General features: G+C 42.7%; 1 protein-coding gene across 9 annotated transcripts in view; it reads right to left on the bottom strand.

Moving 5' to 3' along the window:
* Positions 1–15,888, bottom strand: part of DISC1 (DISC1 scaffold protein) — a 431,012-nt gene that overhangs the window by 262,423 nt on the left and 152,701 nt on the right. For 8 of the 9 annotated variants that reach the window (XR_010114822.1, XR_010114820.1, XM_055234477.2 and 5 more), the window contains 2 exons: positions 5,273–5,402; positions 1,473–1,708 (listed from right to left, as the gene is read on the bottom strand). The exons of the other annotated variant lie outside the window; for it this stretch is intronic. Coding sequence is in view for 6 of the 8 variants with exons in the window: in XM_055234477.2 (XP_055090452.1) it covers positions 1,473–1,708; positions 5,273–5,402 (366 nt within the window). In the remaining 2 variants the exon portion in view is untranslated. The remainder of the gene's footprint in view (positions 1–1,472; positions 1,709–5,272; positions 5,403–15,888) is intronic. 9 annotated transcript variants of the gene reach the window in all.

Genomic DNA, 15,888 nt, shown 5'->3' with positions numbered 1-15,888 from the left:
TTATTATCATCACCCCTTCCCTCAAATCAGCCAATAACAGGTTGAGTGAGGAGTTAACCTTCAACCCCAGACAATCAGGTGGCAGAGTCCGTATTCTCAGTCACTACAGGTGGTGAGTTATAGAGTCTTTTCTTCAGCACAGGGGCCAAGCCGACCACTGCTCCCACTCCTGGCTCTACCCACATAGCACTTGCAGGCCTTACTGCTCAGCTACCCATTCAGGTGCCACTCACTTTTTTGTCCAACATGTGTAAGTGTGCATTCTGTATGGCTCAGAAATGAGAGTATGAGCTCTTGAAGGGCAAGAAAGACTGGGTGCAACGGCTAAGACCTGTAATCCCAGCACTTCAGGAGGCTAAGGCAGGAGGATCACTTGAGCCCAGGAGTTCAAGAGCAACCTGAGCAACATAGAAAGACTTCACCTCTACAAAAAAATAAAAACAAAAAAATAGCCGGATGTGGTGGCCCAAGCCTGTGGTCCCAGCTCCTCTAGAGGCTGAGGCAGGGAGGATCACTTGAGCCCAGGAGTTCAAGAACAGCGTGGGAAACATAGAGAGACACCATTTCTGCAAAAGACTTTAAAAAAAAATAGCCAGATGTGGAGGCTCAAGCCTGTGATTCCAGCTACTCCAGAGGCTGAGGCAGAAAGGATCACTTAAACCCAGGAATTTGAAGCTATAGTGAGCCATGATTGTGCCACTGTGCTCCAGCCTGGGCAACAAAGCAAGACCCTGTCTCTTAAAAATAAATAAATAAAGGGCAAAAAGTAGATGTGTACATTCCATGATACAGAATACAGGGATGATTCTCACTCCAGAGTAGAATGGAGAAGACCAGGCTTCAAATGAACCGGAGTGTAAATACCTGTTTTCTCTCTTACTAATTAGGACTTTGGGCAAATTATAACCTTCTTAAACTTTTTTTCCTCACCTGTAAAATGAATATAACAACAGAAGTAACTCATAGAGTCAGCTTATAACAGTGCCTGGTACATGGTAAGCACCCGATACATTTTAGCTACCAGTAACAATCCATTCTTCCAGATGGGAACTTTGTCATTGGGTGTCCCTCTCTCAATAGCTTGCCTCTTCCCTTAGTGAGAGGCATAGTTCATCCAGATGATTGTCCTCAGCAAAAGCTGGCATTAGGATCTCTAATCAATTGAACCCCAACAGTTCTCAAAGGGAGAGAGGGTGTCCTGAGGGTGTTTGGAAACGGGGAGGGTGCATATTGGAATGGGGAGGGGCACTGGCATTTAGTGGGTTGAGTGGCCAGGATGTGAAATAACTTGCAATGCTCAGGACTGCCCCACACCGTGAAGAATTTTCCCACCGAAAACACTAATGGTGCTTCCACTGAAAAATACAGACTGCTCAGGAAATGTTTAGAGGTGAAAGACGGCAGACAAAATCATTCCAATGAACAGGTCAAAGAGGCGAGCGACCCCAAATCAGTTAGGAAATCACCAGTACCTCCTTATGGTTTCCGGTGGCTCTGCATGGAAGGGAATCTGACCGGCTGAGGCCAGGGTGTCCTGCAAGGCCTTGCTGACCTCCTGCAGCTGACCCAGGGACAGCTGGCCCACCAGTGGGGTCAGGTCGCAGCCCTGCCACTGGAGTTGCTGCTCTTGCTCCTCTATTTCCCGTCTCAGCTGTTGATCTTTGGCTTCCAGCACAGACATCCTTACTTGGAGAGCTTCGATTTCTTTCTGTAGAGAATGAGGAGACAAGATTTTATCAATTAACCCTGCTCATGGCAAACTGCTCTGAGGATAATGACTCGTTTAAATGAGAATTGGCCATATGCACCAGAACCACAAAGCTCCCCTTCTGAGGCAGGCAGATTTTTAGAGGTTTGCTGAACTGGAAAAATCATGCCAGCTTTATATTTCTAATGAGTTGGCATAAGGAAAAACATTCCCTCCCGAGCATTAAATAACTATGGGGGGTGAGCCAAGAATTTGACTTGGAAGAACCCAGCAGATACATAAATGACTTACTTCATTTCGGATGGACGAGTTAGGACACAGGGCAGGGAGCCTCATGCACCTGAGGTCTGAGCTAAGCAGGTAACCCAGCCACAGACCAAAACAAGAAATGCAAGCGGCCGTTTGTTGGTCTGTCCCCAAACACAAGAATTCAGAGTAGAGAGAAAGGTAAAAATGGCTTCTCAAGTCTACAGGACTGAGAGAAGAATGAGATGCTGCAGATGGTGCCATGCAGTCTAAAGTTCATGAAAATATAAATAAATGTAATTTCTACGAAATAGCAAACTGAAATCCAAATAATCCATAAAATATCATTTAATATTAAGGTCAATTAACTAAACAAGCAGCAGGTAATGAAAACGCATCATGTGCACAGTGTTACAGTAGATCATCATCTCACTGCCCATATGATTCTGAATCAAAAATAAAGCTCTTAATTAACATCTCCCATGTTTTGTGCTGATAAGAGTGCAACTCTAATCCTGGGTGTCTCCTAACCTCTTATTCACGTTCTCTCAGCCCCAAGGTGCATCGCCTACAACTTCTACCTCCTGAACCCACTTCAAGTATGGGAGTGGGGAGAAGAATTGGGAGTTACTAAAGAATATCTACTATCAAGACATTCTAAGAAAAAAGTAATGCCTCAGTGTCCCCAATTGCTCCAAGATTACAGTATTACTGACAAAGCCTCTCAACTAACCTCTCTACCTCCACCTTTGATTTCCTCTACCCTATTCTTTTCTTTTTCTATCAGTTTTTTTAACTGGTAAAACACACATAGCATAAAATTCACCATCTTGAGCATTTTTAAGTGTAGAGTTCAGTGGCATTAAGTACATTCACATTGTTGTACAACCATCACTGCCCTCCATCCACAGAACTCTTTTCATCTTGCAAAACTGAGACTCTGTACCCATTGAAAACTAATTCCCCATTATTCTCTCTTCCTCCAAGTACCTGGGAATCACCATTCTACTTTCTCTATGAATTTTACTCCTCTAGGTAACTCATACAAGTGGAATCATACAGCATTTATCCTTTTGCGACCAGTGTATTTCACTTAGCATAATGTCCTCAAGGTTCAACCATGCTGTAGCGTGTGTCAGAATTTCCTTCCGAGACTGAGTCATATCCCATTACATGTACATACTCCTTTTGTTTATCATTTATCTGTTGATGAGCACTTGAGTTGTTATCACCTTTTGGCTATTGTGAATAATGCTGCTATGAACATGGGTGTGTAAACATCTCTTTGAGTCTGTGCATTCAATTTTTTTGAGAGATATATATATATCCAGAAGGGGGGGTGGCTGGACCACACAGTGAATCAATTTTTAATCTTTTAAGGAAGCTGCATACTGTTTTCCTATTGTCTTACATCTTATTCCTAATACAGAAGTCAAATTATTTACAATGTGGTCAGATCATGTCACTTCACTGCTTAACACCATCCAATGGTTCCCTGTTGCAATCTGAGAAAAGTCCACATCCTTACAAGGCCCCTTTATCTCTGACTTCCTCCCCAAATCCTCCCCCTCATTTACACTGCTCCAGCCACATGGGCCTCCAGCTGCCCTCTGAACACAGGAGGCCCACTCCCACTCTAGGCCTTCATGTTGGTATCCCCCTGCAGGATCCTCTTGCAGAAATTTCTGCAAGGCCTACTCCCTCTCCTCTTTCAACTGTTGGGTCCAATCTCACTTCTCAATGAGTAGACTCCAGCCTCCACATCATCTTAGTCTACTCTGTGAAGCTCTTATCACCCTATAACTTACCAGTTGTCTAATAGAGGTTTTATTATGTTTATCACTTATTGTCTATCTCCCCATTCTCACCCCTAGTGGATCAAAAGCTCCCCAGGAATCTCAAGCATTTCAAACAGTATCTGGCACTTAGTGAACCCTCAATAAATGCCTGTTGAATAAATGAATATTCAAGTACCTTTCCCAGGGTGCTTCAAACACTAAGTGCCCAGGGCTAAAATTATTTTCTGTACACTCTGACTTTCTCAGGAATTGTGTAGACCTTTAATTGGCAAATGTTACTAAAAATCAAAAACCAGATTTCACATTTTCAGCTATCCAAACGTTATAATGATGCACATTGACTACGTAAGTGCTCAATTAATGGGGGAAATAGTTTCAAATAAATTGCCCTGACTTTTTCCTCCCTTTGCCACCTTACTCTTGCAGTGACCTGGATGGGGCAAATTCAGATAACATGAATACTCTATGGCCACAGCAGAGATGGGAAGCCTCCAGCCTAAGCCAGGATTTGAACTTGGGTGTTGAAGACCTATGCTCTTCCCATGAAGTCACGTTGCTTCTAATCAGTGTGTCCTCATGGCTCCCCACTCATGCTTCACAGCTCCAGGCTCAAGCAGGCATAGACCCTGTTTCAAGATTCCCTGCCTCTGGGGTGCCCTATCAACTTCCAGAGCTCTGGCTTTAACTCAGTGCTGCACCCAGATTTGTAGCCCCTCGATGATTCTTAGCCAACTTGCATCCTCTGTTCTGGGCCAACCTTGGGCTTCCACGCAGCCGACTAATCATTCCAGATGTGCCTGCCTTGCTCAGCCCGGACTTACAACTCTGTCTCTTAACAACTGCAGCTCACAGTCTACCATGATAGGAATTTCCATAAAGGATTTTCACAGCACAGATGTCTTTCTGCCTTTCAAAGGAAGCTTCTAAAGGTCAAAATGATAAGAAGTGGCAAATTGGCCTGGCAGACAAGAAAAGCATATTCAAAAGGTAATGAGGAATATCGAAAACAGGCACAAATGCTGCTGAGCTTTCAACCCTCGTTTGTAATGAGATTCCTACAAGCCCTCTAGTCATTCCCACCATCTCTCCTTTTTGTACTCCCCAGCTTGACAGCCAAGGCTCTAATTGCTACACTCGAGGAAAGCCAAGACCCACTTGGCTGCATTTGGCTTAAATGGATAAGAAAAATGCCGGCTGGGCATAGTGGCTCACGCCTGTAATCCCAGCACTTTGGAAGACTGAGGCAGGAGGATTCTTTGAGCCCAGGAGTTCAAGAGCAGCCTGAGCAACATACTAAGACCTGATATCTACTAAAAATAAAAAAATTTAGCCAGGCATGGGGGTCACCCCTGTAGACCCAGCTACTTGAGAGGCTGAGGTGGGAGAATCACCCAGGAGCTCAAGGCTGCAATGAGCTATGATTGTACCACTGCCCTCCAACCTGGGCAATAGAGCAAGACTCTGTCTCAAAGAAAAGAAAAATGCCATCATATTTCTTGAAGATCTTTCACCTGCTCACCTGTAGCTGCTGCTTTTCCTGAAGAAGCCAGTCTCGTCTCGTGATGGACACGTGCAAGCTGTCCTGAGCAGTGGGTTCCAACAGCCTCAGCTCCATTCTCAGTGGGGTGTGGGTGTCATCTCCGCTGGCCCTTAAAACAACACATACCTATTGGTACAGGTATGCGGAAGCTGAAATCCTCATGTTGACAAGTATTTTAAGAGTAAGAAACTCCACCAAGTGGCCCCCATCTGTTCTCATACTTAGGAGGGTACTTACCTGTTTTTAGGATGAGCTCCTTAATGTAAGTTTCTACCTTAATTACAATCTCTTGTGATTTGTGCTTTTTCCCCTTAGTCAGAATACTATTATGAGACCTGCACTGTCCGATAAGGTAGCCCCTGGCCACATGTGACACATGGTTAGCCCAAATTAAAATGTGCTAAAAGTGTAAAACACACATCAGATTTTAAGGACTTAGTATGAAAATAAAGAGTACCAAATAACTCATTAGTAATATTTTTAAGTTCATTACATGCTGAGATAATATTTTGGATATATTGAATTAAATGTATTGTTAAAATTAATTTCACCTGTTTCTTATTAATTTGGGGGAAATATAACAAGATCTTTATTCAAATAATTAGGAGTGTTGAATTCACACTCACTATTTCTGAAATTCACCAGTTCCCTTGCCTTTACGGCATCCACCCTTCCTCTGCTCACTTAGAATCTTCCGCTTTGCATTAATGTTTGAGTCACTAGTCAATGAGAAGGTTGTCACTGAGGGTTTCAGAAGATTTTCTCCCACAATCAGCTTTAATCACAGAGAAATACACTTCTTGCAGAGCCCACATCACATTTTTTTTTTAATTCCCAGCACTTATCACAGTGTTGAACTTAGTAAAATTAGGCCAAGAGTTCTAGAAAATGCAACTGAGCTCCTGGCAGAATTTTCACTTGATTAACTTTCTTCTTAATTTTTTTTTTTTTTTTTTTTTTTTTTTTTAGATAATGTCTTACTGCAACACCCAGGCTGGAAAGCAATGGTGCAATCTCGGCTCACTGTAACCTCAGCTTCCTGGGTTCAAGCAATTCTCCTGCCTCAGCCTCCCGAGTAGCGGGGACTATAGGCATGTGCCACCATGCCCAGCTAATTTTTGTATTTTTAGTAGAGACAGGGTTTCACCACGTTGGGCAGGCTAGTCTCGAACTCCTGACCTCAAGTGATCCTCCCCCCTCCGCCCCCAAAGTGCTGGGATTACAGGCATGAGCCATCGCACCTGGCCCTTAATCTTTTTTAATGTGGCTACTAGATCATTTAAAATGATCTAGTATTTTATTGGATAGCTCACACTAGATTTTATTGGATAGCATTGCCTTGGACTATCCAAACAGGGCCAAATTCCAGAGCTGACCTTGATGGAGATTAAAAGGAGGGGTGACTGATTTGCAGATGCTTGGGTGCAAGCTTCTCAGAAAAAATTTGCTAAAAGACTGTCAAAACCACTTAAAATCTTTTAGGCTCCTTCTCTTATTCTTGCCGGAGTTGACATATTCGGTGACAGTGATGCTAGTGAAAATGTGGCACAGGTTTGGGCCTTACGTTGGTGAGCTATCTTTACAGGAGACTTGTTGGTATTTGTCACCAAAGAATGACAAATTCACTCTTAAAACAATCCATTTCTAATGGAATGCAGGTGGGCAGAAAAACAATTTACCCTAAGCAAAATTACGTCAACAATTCAAGGAAGCTATGTCCAGGAAAACACCATCAACTAAAACTAATAGGCGAACGACAAGTTGGGAAAAATATATTGCTACACATATGGCAGAAAAAGGGATAATACTGCTAATTTATAAAAATTTATATCAAATTATGAAGGAAAAGACAAGTGCACCCACCAGAAATTCCAAAAAAATGGAATACGGCTGAGCGTGGTGATGCACACCTGTACTTCCAGCTACCTGGGAGGCTGAGACAGAGAACTGCTTGAGCCTAGGAATTTGAGACCGACCTGGGCAACATAGCAAGATCCCCCACCTCAGAAATAAATGAAGTGTTAAAGAAAATGATTATTTTTTTTGTAGGGCAGACGGGGTCTAGCTCTGTTGCCCATGCTGGAGTTCAGTGGCATGATCTTGGCTCACTGCAACCTCTGCCTCCCAGGTTCAAGCGATTCTCCTGCCTCAGCCTCCAAAGTAGCTGGGACTACAGGCACGCACCACCACAGCCAGCTAATTTTTGTACTTTTAGTAGAGACAGGGTTTCACCTTGTTGGCCAGGCTGGTCTCGATCTCCTGACCTCGTGATCCACCCACCTCGGCCTCCCAAAGTACTGGGATTACAGCCATGAGCCAGCAAGCCCAGCCTCCAAAGATAGTTTTAAATGAAAATCCAAACAACATAAAACATCATCTTTCACCTAACAAACTGGCCTGGCAAAGGTTTTCCCAAACCATAAGTCTTTGGTGAGAGTAGGGAATAAGAATGAGACTTAAAATTAAATATAACTTGGGATTCTACATTCCCACATCTAAGTACTGATTGCATGTAAATAATCATAGTTTTACACAAAGATTAGCTAGAAAAATCAGGTTTTTTCTTAGTATCCCAAGACTGAAAATTAGAAAATACTCTAATCGTGCCCCAGCATCAGGACCTCTTAGCAATGCTAAGCAGCCAGTAAAATTAGGTCACACAAGAAGATATACTGGCCTGCAAAATGTTCACTATTTATTGCTGTTTTTTCTAAAGCAAGTTTTATGGCAAAAAGTATGAAATGAACCACTGTAAAAATATTAATAACATGTATATAAAATAAAAGAAAAACATTCACCAAAATGCTATCAGCTGTTATCTCTGGGTGGTGGAATCACTTCTTTCCATTGATCTTTCTAAAGTTTCTATAGTGAGCATGTATCATTTTTACAACTGTAACATAAAATGTTTGCCAACACATACTAAGTAGCTACACTTTTGATTTAAATATTTTAACATACCAATTAGTCTTGTAGCTCTTGAACATGTCTGTGTTTTAAACAAAGCTCATCAATAACATCACCTTCAAGGTCATCCTCCCTTGCAGAGGAGCAGATATTTGTAGCTTCTGACACTTGGAGGCATAAACTCAGCATCCTAAACAGGCCAAATTAAACCTATCCCCTCCTTCCGCAGCATCTCCCACACAGCTAGATCTTGTCTGCCACCTTTGTACTTATTTCAGGGCTCAATGAGGAGAAGCGTGAAGCTGCATGTTCTTATTTATATATTAACACAGGGTCGCACTGCCTCCGCATTTCTTAGAAAAGAAAATGAGTAACTGATCCTAATATATGTTGTGCTATGTTTGTCTCCTTTTACTCCTACCCTATTTCATTCATTCATTCAGAAAAAGAAAAAACATTACTGAGCTTGCCTGGTATGTACGATGGATTGTGCTTGGCTCTGGGGACGCAATGGTAAACAGTTCTTGGTTCTTCCATGGAGCAGGAGAGACAAATGCATCAACAGAAAAATTACAAAGCAATGAAGAAATGGGCAATTGCAAGGCATGGACCAATGATGGTAGACTTTAAAGCTGGGGGAGACTCTTCCCCCTTGCTAAGTCTTAACTTGACACAAAATAAGTGAACCAACCAACCATGGTGCAATGAAGCAGGCTTCATATATTTAGAAACAATACTAGAAAATGTGTCACCTCAGTTTTTCTAACTTAGAAAACAGCGGTTACAGAAAAAGGAACCTTGCTTTTGTTCCTAAGTCTACCAAAAAGATCAGATTCTCTGAATAATCTTAAAGGTCACTTATTGTAACATATGATGCAATTTAGAAATCTATTCTTTGTTTCATGTGCTTAAAGGCAAATAACAGCAGCAGCAAGAAAAATGTTTAAACTGATAATGATAAAATAAAGTACTATGAATCAAGAATGTACTGTTCACCAGATGTTATCTTTTGATCACATTCGCTTCTCATTACAGACCTAAGATGAAGATGCTATTATGCCAGTTTTGCTGATGAGGAAACCGAGTCCTGGGGGGTCAGGGTCTAGCCCATTGCCATGCAGACAGCAAGAAGCAGAATTTAGGAGTCAATGCAGATCAGGCTGAGTCCCAGGTTCCTGCTCTTTCCCAGATACCACAGGCCATTAGGTTCTCAGCAAGCCCAGGAACTTCCATCTCCCCTGCCTTCCAGTCACATCCACACATACCCATTGTTTGGGTCCTCTTGCTGGCTATCAGCAGGGCAGTGCAACGTGGAGAGTGCACAGCATGTGGAGGTGGAGGCCATCCTTTGGGTCTTGGTTCTGCCTTTTTCACGCTGTGTCACTGCACTTACCTAATCTCTCTGAACCTTACCTTCTTTGTTTTTAAAATGAGAATGACAGTGATGATGATAACAAGAATGGCTTCCCTGTGGAGCGAACTATGGGGAACAAATTGACTTGATAAATGACCACTGAGCATCTACTGTATACAGACCCCACCCTCACCCTGGGGCTGTTTGGGGATGGAGACAGAACACCTCCATCCTCAAGAAGCTTGCTGTTGATCTCCCCAGCATCTCAATGTTTGCATCGGGAAAATGAACACTGTACTCATTGTCCAAAGCACCCATTTTCTATACAGAGTAAGAAAGATGAAAGATGTGGGCCAGGCATGGTAGCATAGGCCTGTAATCCCAGTACTTTGGGAGGCCGAGGCAGGAGGATCACTTGAGCCCAGGAGTTCTAGTCCAGCCTGGGCAAGACAGTGAGACCTTATCTCTACAAAAAAAAAAAAAAAAAAAAAAAAAAAAAAAAAAAAAAAAAAACTAAAAATTAGGCACAGTGGCACGTGCTTGTAGTCCCAGCTACTCGGGAGGCTGAAGTGGCAGGATCACTTCAGCCCAGGAGTTAGAGGCTGCAGTGAGCTATGATCATGCTGCTGCACCCCAGCCTAGGCAACAGGGCAATCAATACCAAGAAAGAAAGGAAAGGAAGGAAGGCAGGAAGGCAGGAAAGGCAGGCAGGCAGGCAAGGGAAGGGAAAAGAAAGAAGAAAGAAGAAAGAAGAAAGAAGGAAGAAGGGAAGGAAGGAAGGAAGGAAGGACAGACGGAAGGACGGACAGAAGGGAAAGAAAGAGAGAGAGAGAGAAAGGAAGGAAGGAAGGAAGGAAGGAAGGAAGGAAGGAAGGAAGGAAGGAAGGAAGGAAGGAAGGAAGGAAAGAAAGGAAAGAAAGAAAGAAAGAAGAAAAAAGAAAGAAAAAAGAGAAAGAAAAAAAGATAAAATGTGTCTGAGGATATTTACATGCATCAGAAGAAATGTCTGGAACAAAACCATCCTACTACTATCAGCTACTGATGTCTGTGGGAACGAAACACACTTCCTCCTCCGGGCTCCAGAGTCTCAGCCTGTGTGCACAGTTCCCCGTTCCTGACTGTGAACCTGGAGGGAAGGGATTGAGCTCATCTCATGGTGAGGACCCCAGTGCCCAGCACTTAGTAGGGGCTTGGCAAATATTTATAGAATGATTCAATGAGTCTGGGTCCTAGAAAATCCAGAAGTCATTTATATTCACTTTTCTATTGCATTGGATCATTTCTTTGCACTAATTTATTCCCCAATTTGCTCTGCTTATGCTAATAGTATGAGTTTCTTGAATTTCCTAAATAGATACCATCTGGGTCAGGATGAGAGTCATTGAAGGAAATCAACACAGAATTGAAAATTAGCTACAGAGGAGCTACAGGTGGGTAACTGGGAATTCTCTATATTATCATTAATCACATTCATTACTTAATCCATAAGAAAATCCCCTGTGATTAACCAAAACTCCTCTGTCTGTCTCTCGTATTCTTACTCCAGGTAGAGAAAGGGATCCACAGATGGTTGAGTGATGGCCCCAGGACACACTGTAGCTCAGTAATGAAGCAAGGGACAGGCTTCCGTCTTTCAAATCTTCTGTCCTCTGAGTCAGGCTTCCTCTCCGTTCTGCAATGTTGTCCCCTTTACATTTAATAATTCTCAATGTGTAATCCCTGATGTCACTGCAAATTAGCATTGCTGCTGTAAACTAATCAGTATGCAAAATGAGCAAATCCCTCAGGGGCAAGAATTAAAAACATGCAGGGTAGAATGTTAGAACAGCACTCAGTGCCAATGGGGATGCAGATGTCCAAGATCACACCCAGAACCCACAGTTTCATACAGGTCTCCATCGGCACCACCCCAGTACTGGAAAAATCTTGGCCTTTTCCATCAATAATTTAAAGGAGGATAAAATTCATTCATAAAATAAGATCCTACATCACAGAAAAAATTAGCTCCAAACTGCACAGGAAAAATGTTTTCATTCCATTGATAATTTTTACCATGTGACTGTTTGAATGCATATTTCAGGAATATTGAAAAAATAATGAAGAAATCGTCTAGGTGTCTGTGGTTCCTGTGCCAGCTTGTTAAGGGGTGCATGCCTGTGATGAGCCTACATTGCCACCTCCTTCCCAGCCCAGCACTCAGGCCCCCTGGGCCCTCTAGTGCCCTTGGCACTGCTCGAGAGGCCACCTTCAGAAGGCTTTGCAAGTGAGAATGTTGACGGGGCAAGGAGAAGCCAGGAAATCCACCTGTGAGAAAATCCTGCACCAGAACTGCTCATGACAGTGCTGTGGTTTATGCATCTTCACATGTAACACAGGAGGTCCTTCTCTGAGACCCTAATGTTGTTAGAGTACCAGAAAAATTGCTTTGTGCCACTGCTGGAATCGCAGAATTTTAGTCTCAGAAAGGACCAAAACTATCAAGGCCAATGTTCTCATTGTCACAGTTAGAAAAATGCAGTCCTGAGGGAGTGCCACCTTTCAGATGACTATTTCTGGCAACAAGAGTTGGGTACGACTCTTCTGATTAAGGTTGCTAATCGCTGCTCCCTACTGATGACTATCCTATCAAATTTATGTCACATGGCTTGTGTGTCCCATCTCTCCCTCTTTGGGAAGATGGTGATAAAGAAGGAGTTTGGGCCAGTCATAGAACCAATGAAGTGCACTTTATACCTAGAAATAGCTTTGCTCATCCAATAAACAATGCCCTAAATTACCAAGGCCATTCTGAGAGCACAAAAGAATGTTGTAAAATTGCCAGAGACAATACAGGTAACTTTATAATTCTTCCATAAATATATGATTTGGGTCTAAAAAGTAAGGAGCATGGAGAAGTCACATTCCTTGTGAAACTGACTTTTGTTGCTTTATACAGTCTTATTCCACTCATAGAAATGACCACCCGGCAAGAGAGACACATGAATATTTATTTGGGTTCATAACAGTTATGCCTGATGCCACTGGCCTCAGGACAGACTTCAGTTGAGTTTGAACGAAGAGGGTGATATGGAAGACCTTTATTTGGGAGCTTTTATTTATAATCCAGTAGTTCCAAAACAAGTTCTGAGAAGTCCTCTGTGGCTCACAACCTATTTTTCCCCTCTTATCCTTTCTCCCTTCTCTTATTGAGGCCATGACTAAGGGTCTGGAGTTGGTCTCCTGGGAGTGGGACACAGGGCACGCCACTGTCTCTTGTGGTTCCCCATCTCCTGATCTGATTTGGGGTTCAGAAATATATCCTGGTTTGTTGGTAATAACAAATTTTTTTTTCTTAGCAATGAGATCTTGCTCTGTCAGCCAGGCTGGAGTGCAGTGGTGTAATCATAGCTTGCTACAGCCCCAAACTCCTGAGTTCAAGCAATCCTCCTGACTTAGCTTTCCAAGTAGATAGGACTACAGGTATGCACCACCGCATTTGGCTAGTTTATTATTATTTTTTTTTAGAGATGGGGTCTCACTATGTTGCCCAGGCTTGTCTCAAACTCTTGGTCTCAAGCAATCCTCCTGCCTCAGCCTCCCAAACTGCTGGGATTACAGGTGTGAGCCACCATGTCCAGCCAGTAATGATAATTTTCATGTTGTATCATAGCCATCTCAATTTATATCCTGGGTAAAATGTGTCTGTAACAGTTATTTTCTGGTCTCATACAGTGTATCTTGATTCCAATCTCAAGGGCTTAGAGCCGACCATCACTGAATTCTGTGACACTGAATGCTGTGCTAGTCCCTACATGACAACCAAAGGGAAATAAAGAATCACGTGTTTCAAAGGCAATTGAGGAGCAATTGGTCAGAGGAAGAATGACTCTGTCCAAAAGCATCAAGGTGCTGCACAACATTCATCTTCTCCATTCCCATCTCAAACGAAGTATGCTAGTGGGAAATATGTGGACAGGCAAACTGGGGCTCTGCCTTGATAAGCCCCACTGGAAAACCATGATAGACCTTTGTTTTAAACTTTGTTATATTTTGTTCGCTTGAGTTTGAGGTTATCCACTGGGAAAAGGTCTTTGATAAAGGACATGTTGTGTGTACATGCATACAAACACATACATGCACACACACAATTTCGGTTACAAATAGGACCAGTTTTCATGTACATAGATCCAGTGGAAAAATGCACAGGGTGTATAGTTAGAGAAATGCAATGTATTCATGAGAAAATTATCTTCCAAATGTGTGATGATAGTAGGCCAACTCTCTCTCTTAGGAGAAAGGAAAAATAACTTTCCTTTGATTGGGTGGAAGACACAGTAGGAACAGATGCCTCTCTCTTCTCTTCTGATCCCCGTTGTCACAGGATATTGAGGTAGAAATTTCCTGTTGCTCCAGAGTTGGAAACTAAAGAACGTAGACCTAAATGCTCTGCATTCCGAAGCTCTGATGACGGAGTAGGGCGTCCTACCCCTGGGGCTGCTCAACCAGCACCTCTGCAATCAACCACCACTCTCAATACCCACCCACCTGTTGGCCATGTAGGAAATGGAGTCTTCATGACAGACGTGTTTTTCTCCCCTACCCCATGTTTTGCCTGTCCAAACCCAGCCCGCATGGGAGTAAACTCTTCTACTCAAACCCAGTGGAAAAAAAAAATCCACTAGATTCACTCATAAAGATTGGGGGTGCCCTGCAAGAAGGAAGACTGACATCTAATACTCCAACGTGGATATCTGTCTATATTTAGGTTCTCTTAACAGCAAAGCCTGAGACAGGGACTTGAGTACAGGTTGTTTTTTGAAGAAGTGATTCCCAAGAAACTAGAGTGAGAAGGAGGAAAATTCAACAAAAGGTTCATTGTGGAGCTGGTCACCACATGGGCAAATGGAACCCAATGGCCAAAAGGTTCCTAGTAGTAAGAACCTTTTAGAAAAGGAAAAAAAAAAAAAAAAAAAAAGCATGGAGCATGCCTTATCCAGCCCCACTCCTCCTTATACAGGTTCCGAGAACACCTGTGCAGACAGGCCTGATAAACCTGTTGGGTGCCTGAGTGGAAAGCCGACAGTGAGCATGGTTCCCAGTTGTGCAGGGAATCGGAGGGAGGCCAAGGGATCGGGACACAGGGCACCCACACTGTCCGCTGCAGCATTGTTTAAGCAACTCACTTCTCATGTGTCAGTGCCCCATAAACCAGGGATAAAGGAATTAGAGAGACCTAACAGGGCAGAGAGGGTCTATTATATGGTGGTCTGAGCATACACCATTTGTTGTGGCAAAGATGCATTAACTTCCCACAGGAATCAAGAGGACATCACAAAAGTTATTCCTCCAGCAAGCAAATCCGTTGGGCCAGAGGACCCCACAGAAGAGGGGTCAAATGATTTGAGTACCGATATCTGCCCTCAGAGGAACCTGGTTAACCCCTGAAGATAGTTAAAACTCTCTTGGCTGCTGGCAAGATCTGAACACCCAGGGTGCTCTTCTACACGAGTTCAGAGGATTAAACAGTGTTTCTCAAAAGCCGAATTAAATTGTGATTTTTAAGAACAAAGTGACAACAAAAATAATAAAACACAAAGTATCTGACTGTATCTGGATGTTTACAGCTTCTTAAATCTTATCCTAAACTTTCTTAACCTGGGAACCAAAGACCCTCTAAGGAGTGAACGAATAACTCAGGAGACCTGTGATTCTCCTGAAAATATACTCAATCGTTTGCATATATGTACGTGTGTACACGTGGTTTTGCTATAGAGGAAGTCCATAGCTTTCATCAGCTTCTCAAAATAAATAAATACTTGATCCCAAAAAGGTTAGCAGGCACTTATTTGCGTTATTAATTAGGATTTAAAATTGTTCATGTTGATACAACTATTTTATTTCTACAGGAAAAGCACCACTCATTCAAAAACATTATATTTCCCCCTTGACTCAGAGAGCCTGTGAGAGCGGTTTCTGTCCAGGCTCTGGGCTGTGTGGGCTTCAGCCTGCCACCATGGCCCCCTGGTGGTCACTGTGAAAACTGCAGTGGGTAGCTGGCACACGGAAAGGCAGGTTTTAAAAAATTATTAGTAACTAGGTAATTGTGTTAATATGCATTAGAAAAATTTCAGAAAGTTAATTTCAACTCATTATTTTCTAGTTATGGTAATAATAAGACAGGTGGATTTAGCAAAACAAAAGCCAAGATAAAACATAAATAACTGAACTTTAGAAACCAGCGATCTAATTTAACCCCCTCATTTTCTGATGAAGGGAGTGGAGTTTGGAGAGGTTCGACAACTACACCAAGCCATATTCAGCTCGTTGGTGGAAGAGAAAGGGCCAGAAATGACCT

Source organism: Symphalangus syndactylus, chromosome 19, assembly GCF_028878055.3.
Source record: "Symphalangus syndactylus isolate Jambi chromosome 19, NHGRI_mSymSyn1-v2.1_pri, whole genome shotgun sequence".
Taxonomy (NCBI): Eukaryota; Metazoa; Chordata; class Mammalia; order Primates; family Hylobatidae; genus Symphalangus; species Symphalangus syndactylus.
Note: the sequence above shows the minus strand (reverse complement) of the source record. Positions and strands in the feature narration are given on the sequence as shown.